The sequence below is a fragment of the Citrus sinensis genome, chromosome 9, assembly GCF_022201045.2.
Source record: "Citrus sinensis cultivar Valencia sweet orange chromosome 9, DVS_A1.0, whole genome shotgun sequence".
Lineage (NCBI taxonomy): Eukaryota > Viridiplantae > Streptophyta > Magnoliopsida > Sapindales > Rutaceae > Citrus > Citrus sinensis.
In genome coordinates, this window is record NC_068564.1 from 3,549,184 (window position 1) to 3,561,501 (window position 12,318).

At 32.3% G+C, this 12,318-nt stretch overlaps 1 protein-coding gene across 1 annotated transcript; it reads right to left on the reverse strand.

Annotated features, from left to right (window-relative positions):
- Positions 1–81: 81 nt before the first annotated feature.
- LOC102620631 (carnosic acid synthase-like) lies at positions 82–2,705 on the reverse strand. The gene is made up of 3 exons (XM_006495086.4): positions 2,130–2,705; positions 977–1,946; positions 82–894 (listed from the first exon to the last, which is right to left on the reverse strand). Exons 2-3 carry the CDS (start codon positions 1,916–1,918, stop codon positions 265–267), a joined length of 1,572 nt encoding a protein of 523 aa, XP_006495149.2. The 5' UTR covers positions 1,919–1,946; positions 2,130–2,705; the 3' UTR covers positions 82–264.
- Positions 2,706–12,318: the final 9,613 nt, after the last annotated feature.

Below are 12,318 nucleotides of genomic sequence, written 5' to 3' on the forward strand. Positions count from 1 at the left end.
CAGACAAAACAAATCTTTCAGATTTGATGAGCTTGTCCTGCTCACGCGTAGATGTCCCTATTACGGCTTCATGAAGAATGGTGAAAGGCAAAGCCACAATAACATAAGAGTACATTAAATCTTGAAATCATATACAAGCACAACAAACGTCGTTTATGGTAGAAAGCAAATTATTAGCGGTCTATAAAACAAAGTTTTTGCTTTCTTCCAGTACAAAAGCAAGAATATGGCACAATACGTGTTTGAAATCTAAAACAACAGTGATTAATTGCAATGCTCTAAAGCAGAGAGTGATCTTGGAGTTGGGATGACCACAAGTGGCTCCGACTTTTTCAGTGCCATTAAAAGCTTATCGGAAAGATCAAACTTTGTTCCCTCAGGCAAACTCCACTCAAAAAGATGCAATAGGTTGGCTAATACATGAGGGACAATCTTCTCTGCTAGAGGAATTCCAGGACAAATCCTCCTCCCGGAACCAAATGGAAGATAATTGAAATTGTTTCCTCGAAAATCACCTATTTTGACATCTTCCAAGAACCTATCAGGTTGAAAATCTTGGGGATTTTCCCATACCTCAGGATTCCTCTGTATCGCCCACGCGTTGATGAATATTGTTGAGCCCTTGGGAATTGTATACCCAGACAAGTTGCTTGTTGCACTAGGCCTTCGCGAGGTTAGAAGCGGCGCGGGTGGATGCAATCTTAATGTCTCTTTTACAATTGCTTCCAAGTAAGGCAATTTGGCAAGATGAAACTCTTCCACAACACTGTCAGGTGCCACCACTTGCTCCAGTTCGTTGCGGGCTTTTCTCATTACCTCCGGTTTCTGCAGCAGCTCTGACATCGCCCACTCTACAGTGATTGATGTTGTATCCGTACTTCCAACAGCAACATCCTGTTGAGTGTTGACAATTCAATTCAAATTCAAAAAATGAAAACGCTTAAAATAGTTCAAAGCAAGTTGATAAGATTTTTACCATAAACAAGGCCTTAATTTGGTCCATGGATAAGGAATAATCTCCTTGTTGCTGAAGCTCCAACAAGATTTGCAGAAAATCTTTGCTCGACTTCCCCTCATTCCTGTCCTGTCCACTCTGACCAGGTCTCAATAATGACTCGAAAATCTTATCCAATCGAACTGTAAGCTTTTTTGCATTGGATTCAAGTCCCTGTAAGTCGAAGCGAGTAAGAAGAGGAAAAAGATCGGAAATGTTTCCCGAACCCAACACTTGAAACATCTCCTCGAGTACTTCCCTAAATTGAATCGCGACAGCGTCCCAATCCTCTCCGCGCAGTGAAGCCCCCCATAACATTCTTGTTGCTACATCTAGCGAAGTTAAGAACATCAGCTCACCTACTTTAATAGGTGAACCAACCCGTCCACTGACATCCTTCATTGATCTTAAAACTGCTTGTCTACGAATCGCAGAAGAAGAATTAAGGCTCGTGTTACTCATAGTTTCACGAACAAGAACTTGACGCAACTTGGGCCATTCAGGACTCGCACCTATAGACTTCCCTCCGTATGTTAGAACTGATGCAGCTGCAGATGGATCACGGTTGGCAAATACCACATCATGCTCTTTGAGGACTTGTTTGGCAAGTGAAGGTGAGCCGATCACAATGCACAATTTTCTACCCAGATAAAATTTGAAGATTGGACCGTAAATTTGGGACAATTTGGCAAAGTAACGATGCAAATTTGGTTCAACGGAAAGAATGTTTCCGACTAAGGGCAGGGCTCGCGGACCTGGTGGCAGTGGAGGTGTGCTCCTAGTTGGTTTCTTAATGAACCATGCATAGCAAGAAATGGCAAATGTTGCTGCCAAAAGAATTGATACCACTCCGCAGCTGGTGATTGTGTGCTCCTTGAATTCAAAGGACAGACCAACGAAACTATGGAACAGTTTTGATAACATGTTTGACACTTGTGGAGGAGAGTGAAGCCTGTGAAACAAATGAAGTGGAAGCGATGGACTTGTTTCAATAAAAAGGAGGACAATTCGTTGTTAATAGCTTAAGGACAAAATAAAGAGAGCACGGCTAAATATTTCTTCCACACAAAATCGTGCTCCCTTCGATATATATAATATGGGAAAATGCATGAAGTCTCCTCGGTGTAAGTCTAACCTGTATTCGCGAGGTGACTTTCCTAAGTTACGAAGACGCAAGCAGATAACTCTTCGAGGATGTTCAAGCAGGGATCTTGTGAAGAGACTTAAATTAAGCCAACCCACTAACGATCATGATTAGACGAGCAGGAAAACAATGTATTTGAGGGCATGCAAAGTTTCAAAAGCTCAAAACCTCCTAGAGGTGAAGTATAAAACCTGAGACTTGCTCAAATTTCTTGCCCATGGCGAGATTAATTTCGGCAATCCCGAGCTGACGCATGAAAAAGCGAAAGGACCAAAGAAAGCCGGAGATGTGCCAGGGGCGTACAGAGAAGAAGGCGCAAGAACCCTCGAACAAGCCTTTTGGACTAATCAAGAAGGCCTTTAAAAAGGCTTTATGGGATTTGCTCACCTCGAGGTCACTCCAAACTTTATAATTTCCACGATCGTTTACTTTCAATACTAGAATTTTGGTAGACTAGTGTTTGGTGGATAAAAAGGAGAGAAGAGGGAAGGTGGAGGGACCAGGCGCGAGAAGCTAAAGGAGAAGAGAAAGGAAAGTGGAGGGGCCGGGCGTGAGTTAAAAAAAAAAAAGAAGTATGAAGAAAAAGGAAGGTGAAGTGGACAGCAAAGATGGTTCAGCTGGCATTATACTTAAAAGGAGGACACGTACCACAATTTTTGTCTTTTTGTAACTTCAGCTCTTCACCGTCCGATTTAATGAAAAAGCAGCGCCCATGGTAAGGATATGTCTATTGGGTAATTAATATTATGGTCCCTACTTTTTTGAAAATTCAAAAACAATAAAGAGTTACAACTTTTAATGCATAAGTCCGAATTGTCTCAAAATAATAAATAATTAGACAATTAAAATTAGGAAAATTTTCATTAACATAATCATTGTTAAAAATACCAAATAAAAAAAAGTAAATTTAATTTTTGAATAAAATTAAAATTAATTCAAAAATCATTCCAATTTCTTCATCTTATCCATCTCATGTACCATGAACTAGAACCGGAAGTAATTAAAAGGAAGAATAAAAAAATAATCATAGAATGAAATAATAGATATTGTCAGTTCAAGTTAGAAAAGCATTAACCAATTACTCCTTTCATTAGCCTAAATCAGTAATTTGGTTTAGTACCTGGAGGCTGGAACTTCAATGTAAAATAATAAAAAAATGTAATTCCAGATTATTAATTTAATTTTCAACCCAAATTGTAGTGAAATTTTCCAATTACTACTATTTTTTATGATGTTGTGTTAGTATGTCAATGTTTAATATTCAAAATAGTAAGAATATGTTTAACATATTAACATTTGCAAAAGAGTAGAAGAATAAAATTCATAATTATGATACTTCGATTCTAATTAAATTATATTGATATGAATTAATTCAATAAGCCTATACACCCAAACAAGTTAAATACTAGGAGCTTTGTTATTCCTAAGTTATACATTGTAGATTATTATAACTTTGTTAATTAACATAACATTGTCAAACAACTAATTAAAACTCTTTTGCCAATTAAAGTTGGGAGAAAAAATTGAATCCCAAATCCCATACCAAATGATATATGATACAATATATGACTTAAAAGTAATTAAAACAAATAGGAATTTGAGATTAAAATTATTGTCATTAAAACTCAGGACTAGTCAGGACTTCAATTGGGATCCCGATGGAATCCTAATTATACCAAATTGTTTTTATTTTCTAACTTAATTAAAATGTTAAAAAAAATTCTAAAATTTGGCTAAAGCCCAAACTCAATGCTTGCTTGTGGACTCCTTCAGGCTAATCATTAATAGCTTATGGTTTATATTTTTGGAAAATTATCATTCGTATACCCTATATTTACTCTGTTATCAAAAATACTATAATACTTTGAGGGTGTATCAATCATCCACCCTTAGTTGACAAAATATATCAGCTGACCACCAAACCGTTAGTTGCCGTTTGAAAGTTAACGGAATTATAGTGAATTGACGATTTTACCCTTGAAAATTATCACTTATATACCCTTAAATTCTTTTTGTATCACTTGTATCATATGAAAAAACTAAATTACCCTTCTGACGTCATCATACTTAAATGGTAACTAACGGTTTGGTGGTCAGCTGATATATTTTATCAACTTAGGGTGAACGATTGAGACACCCTCAAAGTGTTGTAGTATTTTTAATAATGGAGTAAACTAAGGGTATACAAATGATAATTTCCCTATATTTTTTGATTCATTAGGTTATTTTAATTAAAATAACAATTAAGCAAATAGTAATAATAATAATGTCAAGTTGAATCTTGTTGATTTTAATTTGTTGATTAATGATTTGAAAATGGAAAAAAATTGGGCCACCTATGGAGTAGAGGGAAAGAATGAGAGAGGAAAAATAAAATTATAGTTAAAAATAAAAAAGAAAGTAAGGGATCAAATGAAATTTAACACATAAAAAAAGACAAAAGTTGTGGCACTTGCAACTGTTTTAGAGTCCTAAAAGAAGACAATTCAACTTTTCTTTTCTTTTCTTTCTTATCCATTATTGCAGAGGGTTGAATACTTGAAATGAAGGTGATAATTGAACAGAGTACTTCATCATTACTTTGAGCACTGCTAGGGTTGCTTTCAACAACGGAACAGAGTACTTCACCATTACAATGAACTCTGCTGGGGTTGCTTTCAATAACTGTCAGCAAAGATGGTTTAGCTGGCATTATACTTATAAGAAGACAATCGAACTTTTCTTTTCTTTCTCATCCATTATTGCAGGGGAGGATTGCATAAATTAAGTATAACACCAGCTAAGCCATCTTTGCTGACCTTTATGGACATTATACTAACAAATAATTGAAAGCTTAAACATCAATATATTTCCTGGCTAAATGTTCTCTATATTTTAATGCTAATTTTCTTAGCTGTTTGAGCCAAAGATACAAGGAAAAGATAAAGATGAACAAATATTTCCCTTACTTTATGGGGTCTGCGAATCATTTGATTTATATGCAATCAAACTACAGTTAAAATAGAACCCCTTTTTATTCAATTTCAAGAGGTAAGAAAGGGAATTAATAGTATCTTTAAAGTAGACCATCAACTAATACTAGTATTTTCATTCTATATCTATATAATGTAATAAAAAAATTAAAATAAAACCATTATCCACCAAAAAGATGACACATTATATGTTATTTGATTCACTTGCTTGGAACAGGTACTCCACCTTCGCTTTTCTGTTTATTGTACAAGTGTTTTTATCTTTATGGTATTTACAATTTCTTAGGAACATCTAAAATTTTAAAAAAAAAGTTGCGTAAAAACTCCCATTCTATTGTGATTAAGGTGGAATTTCCACTCATAAACAGACAAAAGAGGTTGTGTGAATGAAATTTATGGATTTGTGATGGCTAAAGCCGTCTTTTTACTATGACGGTATGACCTCTGCACCTCTTGCGAGTTGCGAGTGGCCGAGTGCTATTTGCGCTGAGAAATTTAAATAGGTTCGTCCCACCAAAGCGGGACCCATTCGTGGGTTCGACTCAGGGCGGAGCTACTTGTACAGCCCATCCAAAATTTTGAAGAATTTATAAAAACACCATTGTGCAAATTTTATAAAATTATCATTATTTTATACTTTTATTTACAATTTTATTATCTATTAATTTACAATTTTATCATTTATATAAATAAATAAATAAAAAGAGCATTTACTTTATTCTTCCAAAAAGGGCTCTCTTTGTTTCTCGGCTTTTTCATGCTGACGTGCTCTGCTTCTTCTTTAGTTATTTATCTTTTTTTTGGTAAGAATATATAACAGATTTTTTTATTATTTAATCATTTACAATATATTTATTAATTGTAAGGTAGTAAAGACTAAAAGTCATATTCTTTAGTTAGTTCTTGTTCTATTTTTATTGTGTAAGATTAAATTATTGCTAGGTCATATAATTAAATTCTAATAATCAAATTTTTAAATTGATTATTGATAGATCATAGATTAGAGATAGTTATCACCATAAAAGAGAAGAAGAAATGTCAGGAGCTAAACCAAATGACATGGTTTAGTGGGTTTTCTCAATTTATGTGCATAATGCATTGCCGTTGCCAGGGACGTAGCCAGGATTTTGATCGAGACGGGGCACATTTAAAATCAAACATGACTCGAATGCGTGATTGCTCGTGTGATATGTCCTCATTTGGGAAACTGTATTGTGAGCCCCATAAACTCCAAATGGGAGCTTGCTACATGTACAATTGTACTCCGTATAGAGTGCGTCTGTATGCATATAATTGAAACCCTATTTAAAATATAATACATTTCAAAAATTTAGCTAGCAATATATAACATTACAACTATAAAATTAATTGATAATAAATTTACTTATTACAATGGTTCTCCATGAAAACTCCTCAATAGAATTTTATGAGTTGAAAATAATACATTATCAATATAAGCAAACATATATTTTTCAATAGACAAGATTAGGTTATTACTTAATTTACTCTTAAAATCTTTTAATAATAACAAAAATATTCATATATTGCAACACACAGAACAAATATGAAATGCATGATAAAATTAAAAATTTTAAAACTAGACAAAAGATTAATTCGAAAATTAAAAATTAAAATTAGGTAGACTTACAACTTATGGTTCAATGTTGAAAGACTAAATAATTGATTTTACTTGAATAAAAAATAAAAAGATTAAAGATTGGTCCATTAACCATTATACTAACATTTTGTTATGATTGTTTTTTATTTTAATATTTGTTCCCGTGTCTTTAATCAATTTTCATGAAATTTTAATAACTAATTAAATTATTTATAACTAGAAATTTAAACTAGGGACAATATGAATATTTTAAAATTATTGGAGTCAATTTCAAATTTTACAATTCATGTGGGGTATTTTTCATAAATAACAAATAAAATACAATTTTTTAATATAATTATAAAAAAAAATTTAAAAGCCAGCTGGGGCCTGTGCCCCACCTCGTCCCATGCTGGCTCCGTCCCTGGCCATTGCTGGCTTGCAACTATGGCACTTAAAAACATTCTTTGAGAAAAAGAAGCTTATTTATTATGTTTTCAGATTAATGTGCTTCGTCTTGTTGAGTTTAGTATATTTCTTCACTTTCTGAATTATGTCGACAATTAGTTGAGAGAAGAAAGTATCAAATTTACTTTTTGATATACAAATTAATATCGTTTAGTGTTGATTCTTCATGCTTCGATTGCAACAACCGAGCAAGCGTTTTCAGCTATAAAACTTATGAAGACACCACTTCAAAATAAGATGAAGAAGGACTTTATACCATGTTGTATGGTTATCTACATAAAAAGAGAATTTGTAGACACTATCGATTTACATTCGATGATAGATGAATTTAATTCTCAAAAGTATCGCAAGGCATAACTTAAATAATACTTAATTATAATTTGAATTATTTTTTGGATTTGATGTATTTTCTTATGTATTAATGATATTTTTTTAAGATTTATATTTGTAATTGCGATAATATTTGGACTCGGAAAAAAATTCAGCCCACCTAGAAAAGTTTTTCTGGTTTCCCCCCTATCTTCAGCTATTCGTCTTCTCTTGGTAAGAATATATAATAAATTTATTTTTTATTTAATCATTTACAATATATTTATAAATTGTAAGGTAGTAAAGACTTATAGTTAGCTCTTCTTCTAATTTTATTGTGTAAGATTAAATTATTGAATTCTAGCAATTAAATTTTTAAATAGATTATTGATAGATCATAGATTAGAGATAGTTATTTCCATTAAAGAAAAAGAGGAAATGCAGGAGCTGAATCAAATGGCCTGGTTTGTTGGGTTTTCCTGTTTATATATGCATAATGCTCGAAAATATAGAAAGGCACAAATTAAATAGTAATTGTTAGCCTATATGGCTATAAATATTGATTTTGATGATAACAAACCACATGTATTTTAAAAGCTTTGATAATGTTTTTAAAGTTTTCGGATTTAGACTTATTTGAAATTATTTAAATGTTTTTGGGGTCATTATATAATTTCACAAAGTTTAGGTAAAGTCATAATTTCAAAAAGTTTTGGGATTATCGAAGCATTATTTAAAAATTCTGAAATTGGATTTATTTGTAAAGTTTCATAATGTTTTGGGCCATACTACAGTTTTTATAAAGTTTTGGGGTCAAACTGAAAATATGGGAAAAATTTCACTGTAGTAGGTTACTGTAGCAAGCAGCTTACCGGATACTGATAAACGGCAGGCCGAATTCGGGCAGTAAGCATCAGAACGAAAACGGCTTACCGGATTCCGAATCCGGCAAGCCGGTTAGGCAAAATTTTGAATTTTGCCTTAACAGTAACATAAATCCGATTTACCGGATTCCATTAAACGGCAAACCGGATAGCCCAGAATGTGAGTAACGGCTAGTTTTCGAGCTCAAGCTATAAGAACTCAAAGCCAACTCATTTTGAAGCTCTAAAACAAGCAAAAACAAAAGGCACACGTGATATCTTGAGTGTTCAAACTTGCGAAATACAAACATTGAATCTTTTCTTGTTCTTCATCATTGTATATCTACTCATTGAGTGAATTTCATTGTAATCATCATTTGTTCATCTCATTTGTAAGAATTTGAGTGTGTGAGACACTTGAGTGAAGAGATTGGGAGATAATCTTTTTGTTGTAAAGGTTTATTGACACCTCGAAGTCAATTGTAATTGTTGAAGCCTTGGAAAGGCTTGGATAGTGAAATTCTCGAGTTTGGATCGCTTGGAGGCGTGGACGTAGGCGGGGATTGCCGAACCACGTAAAAAATTCATGTGTTTGTTTCTCTTCTCCCTTACTCTTTAATTATTGTGCTATTATTGAACTTATTATTTTCAATTATTGTTAAAACATTAGATTGCTTGTTGTGTGGATTTGTTAGGATAGATTTTAAAAATCCAATTCACCCCCCCTCTTGGGTTGCATACTTGTATTTCAGTATTTAATTTTAATTGAATTGTTTTGGGATTTGATGTATTTTCTTATATATTAATGAAATTTTCATTAAGTTTTATATTTTTAATTGCGATAATACTTGGAAAAAATTTAGCCCACCCAAGAATTTTTTTCTAGCTCCGCCCCTAGGGGTGTTTGTTGATTGGATTTTGCGGATTGCACATCAATCCATATCCGATTCATAATTTTGAGGATTGTAAATTTTCAATCCAATTTAATCTAAATCTAATCCATATGTCTGCGGATCGGATGCGGATTTGACCTAATTCATATCCAATTCACTATTTTACAAATTGGTTTGCGGATTAAAATTTTTTTTATTATACTCATTTTACGAACTAATTAGATAAAAAATCTAATATAAAAATAATTTTACTACCAATCAAATTTAAAATTGAATAAGATTTAAATAAATTAGGTGTTTAAATAAAATTAGAATAGTACATTTAAAGTCTTAAAATATAACACATTAAAAAGAAAAAATCTCATTTGTTTAAATCAATACATGAAAATTAACTAAAATTATAAAAATTAATTGTTTAGAAAGCTATATTTGTTTATTTAATTATTCAATTATTTAATTAAGTTTATTATATATTACTATTGGATAAGATATGTATAGTGTGAATATAACTATATTTTAATTTATTTATTATTAGTAAATAGTAACGTTACATTTACAAGTTTTATTTTTTAATTAAATAAATAAATATTTTTTATTTTTTGTAAATTTGCGGATTTTTGACGATTTACAAAAGTAAATCCATATCAAATCCACTGATTGCGGATTTTCAAATTTTTAATCAAATTCAATCCACCAATCCATAGATCGGATTTTTGCGAATCAAACGGATTGAGCGGATCGGATTGGATTCTAAACACCCCTAGTCGCCCTTACCTTCAGGTATTGTAGCACTGCTTATGTTAAAATGGGATAGGCCATAATGCTATTTTGACAGAAGAAATGTTATAAAACTTTGACAAAAATTTTAAAATGCAGCGTTTCAACATGATGCTAACTAGCCAAGTTTTACGAAGATAATAAGCCACCATATTCTAAAAGCTTGTACCTTCACCAATCAAACAGTCCATGAACAACATAAATACGAGTAATACACATTACACCAGTATTTGTAGTTTTTACTAGGGGTGTTTGCGGATCGGATTTTACAGTGTTGGACATCAATCTATATCTGATCCATGATTTTACGGATTGTAAATTTTTAATCCAATCCAATCCACGGATTGACGAATTCAATCCAAATTTAATCTATATGTCTGCGGATCGGATGCGGATTTGATCCAATTCATATTTAATCTACTATTTTTGCTGATTAGTTTGCGGATTAAAATTTTTTAATTATGTTCATTGTACGAACTAATTAAATAAAAAATCTTATATAAAAATAATCTTATTACCGATCAAATTCAAAATTAAATAAGATTTAAATAAATTAAGTGTTTAAATAAAGATAGAATAATACATTCAAAGTCTTAAAATATAACACAGTGAAAAGAAAAAATCTCATTTGTTTAAATCAATAAATGAAAATTAACTAAAATTAAATTTTAGAAAGCTATATTTGTTTATTTAGTTATTCAACTATTTAATCATGTTTATTATATATTATTATCGGATAAGATATGTATAGTGTTAATGTAACTACATTTTAACTTATTTATTTATTAGTAAGTAGTAACGCCACATTTACAAGTTTTATTTTTTAATTAAATAAATATTTTTTTTACGGATTCGTGGATTTTTGCGGATTTACATAAATAAATCCATATCCAATCCACCGATTGCGGATTTTAAAATTTTAATTCAATCTAATCCACCAATCCACGGATCGGATTTTTGCGGATCAGAAAGATTGAGCGGATCAAATTGAATTCTGAACACCCCTAGTTTTTATGATTACACTTCAGGTTTTTTTACAAGCTTTATAGTCATCAAACATGTTAGCAAAGTTTCTTCACGAGTATACTGCGTTAGTCATGGAATATGGTTGCCGAGGTGGGATGTAGCTGCAATATTTGCTGTTTCTCGGTAGGCATTGTGGATTAAGAAATCAACTGGAAGAATTCAGCCATTGCCACAAGTACCGCAAGGCTTGCCCTTGGTAATAAACCTTCCATTTATTCAACCTGATGTTACATGTTTACGTTGCAAACTGTGTCAAGTTAACAGTCGCCTCTTCAAACTTTAACTGGTAGAAAAGTTTGCATTGTGATAAGCTCATTTTCAATTTTTTCACGTCACATGAAGAAGTGCCAGAACTGTTGAATTTCAGAAATAATCTGGAATGTGATATTTTCCAACCGCTTGCAGCAGCATTTCACGTCACATAAAGAATTAAATATGGAATGTGGTATTTTCCAACCGCTTGCAGCAGCATTTCACGTCACATAAAGAAGTGCAAGAACTGTTGATTTAAGAAATAATATGGAAGCTCACCCAAATAATGAAGATTGTTATAAACAAACATTCCAGAATGCGAGTGCGTGCTAGAGGACCTCCGTGCCCAATCCACAATTCCTGAGTAATTGAATACAAGCTTTTTATGCTTTATCTCTCTTTCCCATGTGGGATAAATGTACTTCCTTGAATTTTTTCAATTCCATGGGTGTAATCGGAGCGACAATTTCTCAATCAATCAAGCATCATTTTGAGATTATAGATATACAAACCCAAAGAACTTACCAAGTGAATCTCACTTAAAATCATGCCTCAAAATAGCCGTTTGTACGCTATTTGTCCAACAAAGAATCCTCGGGTATGGAAAAACCCTCAGGATTATCAATATGGCAGGTTCCTGAAAGATGGTGAAATTGGTGTTTTTCAAGGAAAAAATTTCGATTATCTTCAATCAGAAAAGACCAGGTATATAGTCATTTTGCTGGTTTCATGATATTGGTTCAGGAAACACGACTTTGGAAGTAACAATTTTTCGAAATGCAATAATCAACTTTGATTGATCACATTAATATTGTTGAATTAAGGTAAGAATTAACTAATCCTGCAAATTTTAGATGCTGTCTAATTTAAATACTTTGCTTCCAGTTGATTTTCTTTTATCACAAGTTTCGTTCACCTGGTATCAATCATTGCGTCAAAACTCAACAACAAAGTTGGTGGTTTAGTCGTCTTGGGGATGGGATGTTCTCAATATATGAGTAAAGTACTTAAGATTGAAATGGA

What these genes read in the sequence shown, in the direction of transcription:
- LOC102620631 (XM_006495086.4), bottom strand. Translation starts at nt 1,918, where the DNA reads ATGTTATCAAAACTGTTCCATAGTTTCGTTGGTCTGTCCTTTGAATTC. An exon ending in AAATTAAGGCCTTGTTTATG is followed by an intron (nt 895 to 976) that starts GTAAAAATCTTA and finishes AACACTCAACAG; the next exon opens with GATGTTGCTGTTGGAAGTAC.